The sequence below is a fragment of the Ursus maritimus genome, unplaced genomic scaffold, assembly GCF_017311325.1.
Source record: "Ursus maritimus isolate PB19 unplaced genomic scaffold, ASM1731132v1 scaffold_16, whole genome shotgun sequence".
Taxonomy (NCBI): Eukaryota; Metazoa; Chordata; class Mammalia; order Carnivora; family Ursidae; genus Ursus; species Ursus maritimus.
Window position 1 is genome coordinate 3036786 of NW_024424008.1, and position 7656 is coordinate 3044441.

General features: G+C 43.2%; 2 protein-coding genes across 2 annotated transcripts; one reads left to right on the forward strand and one right to left on the reverse strand.

The window, feature by feature from the left end:
* Nucleotides 1–723: 723 nt before the first annotated feature.
* On the forward strand, nt 724–1671 carry LOC103681393 (olfactory receptor 10A4). The gene has a single exon (XM_008710958.1). It carries the CDS (start codon nt 724–726, stop codon nt 1669–1671), a length of 948 nt encoding a protein of 315 aa, XP_008709180.1.
* Nucleotides 1672–6369: 4698 nt separating this feature from the next.
* On the reverse strand, nt 6370–7412 carry LOC103681429 (olfactory receptor 2D2). Its single transcript, XM_008710991.2, has one exon. It carries the CDS (start codon nt 7315–7317, stop codon nt 6370–6372), a length of 948 nt encoding a protein of 315 aa, XP_008709213.1. The 5' UTR covers nt 7318–7412.
* Between the last annotated feature and the right edge of the window lie 244 nt (nt 7413–7656).

A 7656-nucleotide genomic window follows, 5' to 3' on the forward strand; every position in this document is an offset into this window, starting at 1 on the left:
CTGTGTTCCCTTTTCTAATCACATAGAGCCACATGGAGAATAGTTAGCCCAGGGATCAAAATAAGCCACAATCTCATATTCCATGTCTCCTTGTATAAACTGCCATATTCTGAGTTTGGAAATGAAAAAATACTCTAATATATTGAAGATTCCTCCAAAATACTGAAATCATCCTGAGTATAGGCTGCTTGAGATTAGGACACATTCAGGTCTCCTCCTTGGGGATCATTGGTAACTGATGGCTCACTTTCCTTAACTTTCTCTTTTGTATCTTTCATTTTGCAGAAAACATACCCTGGCTGACCTCACCACCTTTCATTGTGCATTAAGACTCCTCTCCTCAGAAATGCTTAGCCTGACTTCTTTTTTAGTACCCCTGACTATTGAAGAAAGATAGAGTAGGAGACTCAAAGGGAAGCTGTGATTTTGAACTTCTCTATAGAGCAAGGAAAAACCAAGGAATGTATAGAAATATATGGGTGTGTCTCAGTTCAGTCTGAAAACAGGTTAGGATTCTGCCAAAATATCATAAGCCCCAAGGACAGGCTTATTTTCTTACATTTTGGAAGATACAGCTTTTGACTAGCAACCACTATAACAAGAAACATGGACAATGAGGCCATGGGAGGTTTTCTTTCTAAAGGTATAATAGAGGTTTAAGTAATATATGGAGACATCTACCTTCCTAGAACATGAATGCCCAATGAAATCCTAGTAAGAAGAATGATGTGGGAAAACTGGACAATTGTAAGTGAATTTGTTCTTGTGGGCTTTTCAACCTTGTCCTCTAGTTTACAATGTCTACTGTTTCTCCTTTTTCTGACTATTTATCTGGTTACCCTAATGGGCAATGTTCTCATCATCCTGGTCACTACAGCTGATTCTACTCTACAAAATCCTATGTACTTCTTCCTCAGGAACTTGTCCTTCCTGGAGATAGGATTCAACTTGGTCATTGTGCCCAAGATGCTGGGGACTCTGATCATCCAAGACACAACCATCTCCTTCCTTGGCTGTGCCACTCAGATGTACTTCTTCTTCTTCTTTGGGGCTGCTGAGTGCTGCCTCCTGGCCACAATGGCATATGACCGCTATGTGGCCATCTGCGACCCTTTGCGCTACCCAATCATTATGAGCCGCAGGGCCTGTGCCCAGCTAGCAGCTACCTCCTGGTTCTCAGGGTTTCCAGTGGCCACCGTGCAAACCACATGGATTTTCAGCTTCCCTTTTTGTGGCCCCAACAGAGTGAACCACTTTTTCTGTGACAGCCCCCCTATCATTGCCCTGGTGTGTGCTGATACCTCTCTGTTTGAACTGGAGGCTCTGACAGCCACTATCTTATTCATTCTCTTCCCTTTCTTGCTGATCCTGGGGTCCTATGTCCGGATCCTCTCCACTATTTTCAGGATGCCCTCAGCTGAGGGGAAACACAAGGCCTTCTCCACCTGCTCCTCCCACCTCCTGGTTGTCTCGCTCTTCTACAGCACTGCCATCCTCACATACTTCCGACCCCGATCTAGCACCTCTCCTGAGAGCAAGAAACTGCTATCACTCTCCTACACAGTGGTGACTCCCATGTTGAATCCCATCATCTACAGCTTAAGGAATAGTGAAGTGAAGGCTGCACTGAGGCGAGTCATCCACAGGACCTTGGGCCCTCAGAAACTATGACAGATGGAGATGCAAACCAAAGGGGTGTCATGCAAGGACAAAGGAAAGAAAACAGAACTCCTCAACTGGGTTTTGGCCCCTACTCATTCTAAGAGCCATGATATACCCACTAGGATTTTGGACTTTACTAAGATCTGTTTCTGAATGAAAGAACATGAATGATAAGGAAAACTTCTGTAGGCCCAGGATTCTGTAGGACCACAGGACCAACATATCTGAGGATGCTGCTAGTTTACACAGAATGGGAGTCTATCTGAAGGTTGGCAGTTGTGGTGACAACACTACAATTTGCCATTCTTTACTTGTATTAACTTTTCTTGAACTTCTAAATCCATTTTTTTAAACCTCCTGCTTTACATTTTCTATTTGTCCAAAAACTCTGCCTGTAACGTTCAAGGATCTTTTTGCTTAGAAGATCAAGTTATGATAGTGATGATAATAAATAGTAGAGCTTTGTTTCATTTTTTCACTCATTTTTTTTGAACTCACAATTTCAGTACATTTTGATTCAGCATTCAGCATGTGTCAGACACTGTTTAGGTCCCGAAGACACAGTGCTGAATAAAATAGACAAATTTCTTACCTTGTGGAATTTATATTCTAGTGAGAAAGAAAGCAATAAACCTATACTTAAAAACTTCCCCTGGTTTATAAAGTACCCATGTACTACTAGGCTAGCAAATGAGGACTTCTTATTCTGCTACCGTAATTAGTCTGCGCCTCATCTGGAGAAAGACTACTCCACACAGACACTGTGTCAATCTCAAATTATTCACCTTGAATATGAGAATTGTTTGACAGAAAGGGTGTAAGGAATACCAATTTATTTTTTGAAACAACTTCAGGAGAATAGGTATTATTTCTTCTTTGAATGTTTGGTAGAATTCCCTGGGGAATTCAGGCCCTGGACTCTTGTTTTGGGGCAGGTTTTTGATCACTGCTTCAATCTCTTCATAATTAATTGGTCTGTTTAAATAATCAATTTCTTCCTGTTTCAGTCTTGGTAGTTTATAGGTTTCCAGGAAGGCATCCATTTCTTCCAGGCTGTTTAATTTATTGGCATAAAGCTGTCGATAAAGTTTCTAATGATCCTTCCTATTTCGTTGGTGTTGGTCATGATCTCTCCCCTTTGTTCATAATTTTATTAATTTGGGTCCTTTCTCTATTCCTTTGAATAAGTCTGGCCAGTGGCTTACCGATCTCATTTATTCTTTCAAAGAACCGGCTTCTAGTTCTGTTGATCTGCTCTACTGTGCTCCTGGTTTCTAATTCATTGATCTCTGCTCTAATCTTGATCACCTGCCTTCTCGTGTGTGGGTTAGGCCTGTTCTTCTGTTCCAGCTCCAGCTTCTTGAGGTGAGAATATAAAAACTGCATTTTAGATTTTTCTATTCTTTTGAGTGAGGCTTGGATGGCTATGTATTTTCCCCATACGACCACCTTTGCAGTGTCCCATAGGTTTTGGGCTGATGTGTTTTCATTTTTGTTGGTCTCCAAAAATTGTTGTTTAATCTCCTTCTTAATTACCTGGTTTACCCAATCATTCTTGAGCAGGATGGTTCTTAGTTTCCAAGTGTTTGAATTTCTTCCAAATTTTTCCTTGTGATTGAGTTCCAGTTTCGAAGCATTGTGGTCTGAGAATATGCAGGGAATAATCAGTCTTTTGGTAATGGTTGAGACCTGTTTTGTGACCCAGTTATATGGTCTATTCTGGAGAAAGTTCCATGTGCATTCGAAAAGAATGAGTATTCTGTTGTTCTGGGGTGTAGTGTTCTGTATATATCTATGAGGTCCATCTGGGGTGTAGTGTTCTGTATATATCTATGAGGTCCATCTGGTCTAGTATATCATTCAAAGCTCTTGTTTCTTTGTTGATTTTCTGCTTACGTGATCTGTCTATTGCCGAGAGAGGAGTGTTGAGGTCCCCTACTATTAATGTATTATTATCTATATGTCTTTTTATTCTGGTTAAGAGTTGGCTTGTGTATCTAGCTGCTCCCCTGTTCTGGGCATAAATATTTATAATTGTCATATCTGCTTGTTGGATACTTCCTTTAAGAATAATATAGTATCCTTCTGTATCTCTAACTACAGTCTTTAGTTTAAAATCTAATCTGTCTGATATGAGAATTGCTACCCCAGCTTTCTTTTGAGGTCCATTGGCATGAAAAATAGTTTTCCATCCCTTCACTTTCAGTCTGGATGTATCTTTAGGTTCAAAATGAGTCTCTTGTAGACAGCAAACGGATGGGTCATGTCTTTTTAATCCAATCTGCAACCCTGTGTCATTTATGGGAGCATTTAGGCCATTCACATTGAGAGTGATTATTGAGAGATATGATTTTAATGATGTCATGTTGCCTGTGAAGTCTTTGTTTGTATAGATTATAAATTTCTGTTCTGTATCACTCTTAGGGCCTTTTTACTTTTAGAGAACCCCCCCCCCCTTAATATCTCTTGTGGGACTGGCTTGGTGGTCACAAATTCCTTCAGTTCCTGCCGGTCTTGGAAGGTCCTTATCTCCCCATCAATTCTGAATGACAGCTTTGCTGGGTAAAGGATCCTTGGCTGCATGTTCTTCTCAGTTAGAGCTTTGAAAATACCCTGCCAACCCTTCCTGGCGTGCCAGGTCTCTGTAAACAGGTCTGACGTTATTCTGATATTTTCCCCTCTGTATGTAAGGATTTTCTTTCCCCTGGCCACTTTCAAGACTGTATCCTTGGATCTAATATTTGTGAATTGCACTATGACGTGATGTGGTGTAGGCCTGCTCTCATTGATCTTGGGCGGGGTCCTCTCTGCTTCTTGGACACAAATGCTTGTTCCTTTGCCAGATTAGGGATGTTCTCAGCTACAATTTGTTCAAATATCTCTTTTAGACCTCTCTCTCTCTCTCTTTTTTTTTTCCATCCCCTCGGGGATGCAGATGATTCTGATATTGGAATGTGTCATTGAGTCAGTAATCTCCTGTAATCTACATTCTTGAGATTGGATTTTTGTTGAGCCAAGTTTCCATTTTTACTTTCTCTTCTACCATTCATTCTTCTGCCTTATTTACCCTGGCTGTCAGGGCGTCTAGTTTAGACTGCATTTGATTCATAGCATTCTTAATTTCTGCCAGATTCACTCTCATTTCTGCCCTTACAGATTCTATATTCTCGTTAATATTTTCGTTAATATTTTTTTCAAGACTACACATATCTTGACCATTGTTACTCTGAACTCCATTTCTGACAATTTGGATATATCCATATCCATCAGTTCTGTGGCAGAGGCCACAGACTCTGTATCTTTTCTTTGTTGGGGGGATTTCTCCTCCTCGTCATTCTGATGAGGAGAGGTTGCGGGGATGCCCAGAGCCCAGATTATTGACCAGGACCCAGGCAGTGTGCACTTGTTTTATAGCGACCTTAGGAATGTGGGCTTCCTGATTTTTCAACCTGCCTTCTGGGGGAGGGGCCTGCCACGCTGATATTCAGACAACCCTGTTTGGGTAGAGTCACGCTGCACCTGTGAGGGGGGGATGGGGATGGGCACAATGTGAGCTGGTATTTCCGGGCTTTTGTTCTCTGGCGGCTTTCCCTGGCAGTTTTCCGTGCCTCTTCTGAGAGTCAGAGCAGCAGTGGCCATATCCTAGCCTCTGTCTCAGAACAGAGAGATTGCAATCCACTCTCCACTGAGCTCTTCTGGCCATGTTAACTCTGTTTCTGTTGGTGCCGCTAAAAACCCCACAGCGTCCCGGGATGTGCACCCCACAGCCAGTGTCCCAGCCCTCACTTCCGGGGCTGGCACATCTCTATCCTTTGTGCTTCTAACACTGCCAGCTGCCCCCCCGGTTCCCGTGCACTCTCCCGAGCTCCCTGTTTCAGTGTGGTTCACACGCGCTCTGGAGCGCCGGTTTTCCATCTGATTACGCGCGCGCGCTCCTGAGCTCCTGGTTTTACTCCAGTTCCAGTGAGCGCTCCAGAGCTCCGGTATTCAGTCTGGTTGCGCCACGTTCCCGGGCTCACGGTCTCAGTCTGCTCTCTCGCGGGTGCCGGTCCGTGAGTCCGGCTGCTCCCCAGTGCAGCTGGCTACCGCTTCCCAGTGCCTGAGCGCGGCGGTTCCCTCCCCCTTGCGTTTATCTTCTGATACCTGTGCGTGGATTCACGGCTCCCTGATTTGTACCTCAATAATCAGTGCTGGAGATGCTCGTTTTAGAGATCCAAATGTATCTTCCTGAGTCTCAAGCTGATTTCGTGGGTGTTCAGGATGGTATGGTAGATATTCAGCTCAATTCAGGGAATCAGATGAAAAAAGGGTCCCCTACTCCTCCTCCATCTTTTCCCCGAGATTCATAAATAACAAAGAAAAAAGAATTGGAGTAGGTGCTGGGATCAATTGATAGTAATATATAACATGGAAAAAAAAGATGGATTTTACAGGTTCCAGTGTTTATAAAATGTGAATGTATTTTACAGGCTTTCCTAATTCTGAAGTGCCAAAAAACAAAAAACAAAAACAAAACAAGAAAGAAGCAGACCCTCCTTGTATTGGTCTGTGAATTATTGTCCTTCTTCTTTTACAAAGAAAGTGCGTGATGAAGGATGGAAGGTAGGTCAGGACAAGGCCCAAGGATAAAAATCTTACCATATTTCAATCTTGCTAAGGCAACTACTCAGCAAGTCTTCTAAGTAGGAAGCCAAAAGGTGCTCACAGTCAGTGGCAGATTTCAAGACCGCATGGGAAATTCCTTGTTGCTACTTTCCTCAGAGCTCCCTTCACATCCTTGTTCCTCAGGCTGTAGATGAGGGGATTAAGCATGGGTGTCACCATTGCATAGAACACAGATACCAATCTTTCCTGTTCTTTGGAAGACTTTGGTGTCATGTAAGTCACAATTGCTGATCCATAAAAAAGGATGACCACCAGGAGGTGGGAGCCACAGGTAGAGAACGCCTTGAGCCTCCTCACAGCTGACTTCATCCTGACCACAGTCACTATGATGTGGCAATAGGACACCAGAATTAGGGAAACAGGTACAAGGAGAATCACGACGCCCATGAGGAAAATGGCCATCTCTGAAGTGCGGGTGTCTGTGGATGCCAGGATCAACAGTGCAGGGGCCTCACAAAAGAAATGAGCAATACTATTGCTGCCTCGGTAGGGTAGCCTTAGTATAAAAGTAGTATCCACCACAGACACCACAATGCCGCTGGTCCATGATCCTGCAGCCAGCTGGACACACACCCTCCAAGTCATGGTGCTAGGGTAACGCAAAGGGTTGCAGATGGCCACATACCGATCATAGGACATCACTGCCAGAAAGGCACACTGTGTACCCCCAAAAATGAGGAAGAGTAGAAGTTGAGCTGCACAACGTGTGAATGAAATAACCTTCCTCCTGGATAGCAGGTGCACTAGGGCCTGAGGAACGATGTTGGTAGAAAAACAGAGGTCAGCCAGAGATAAGTTGCAGAGGAAAAAATACATGGGTGTGTGAAGCCGGGAGTCAGCCTGAACAAGGCACATGAGAAGCAGGTTTGCAAGCACAGTGACCAGGTAGACACCCAGGAATAAAATGAACAGCAGCTTCTGGGTGTGGGGGTCATCAGAGAGTCCCAGAAGGAGGAATTCGGTCACCTGTGTCTGATTTGTTTGTCTCATAGTTTGTCTCTTTTTTCAGTAAGAAGTCACTTCATGCTAAACATAGGTGCATATAACCTGTGAAATTATATAAATCAGGTTTGGAGGGCTTTGGAATTGCCCTCAATCACTACCAGCCATTTCCAGTATCCCCTTTATGTAGAAGATGGTCATGCTGTTTTAGTTGGAACATTCTCAGTGTTGGAAAACGTAGTATTTTTAAGGTGGTGCATTCACTTTTGTGTCATCTGCAAATGTAGAGTAGATCGAAAGAATCATCTTTATTCTGAATATAAAACTTCTGATATAAAAAGATTCAATTAATCTATAAAGCTGGCACGTAAATCACTTTATTATCAA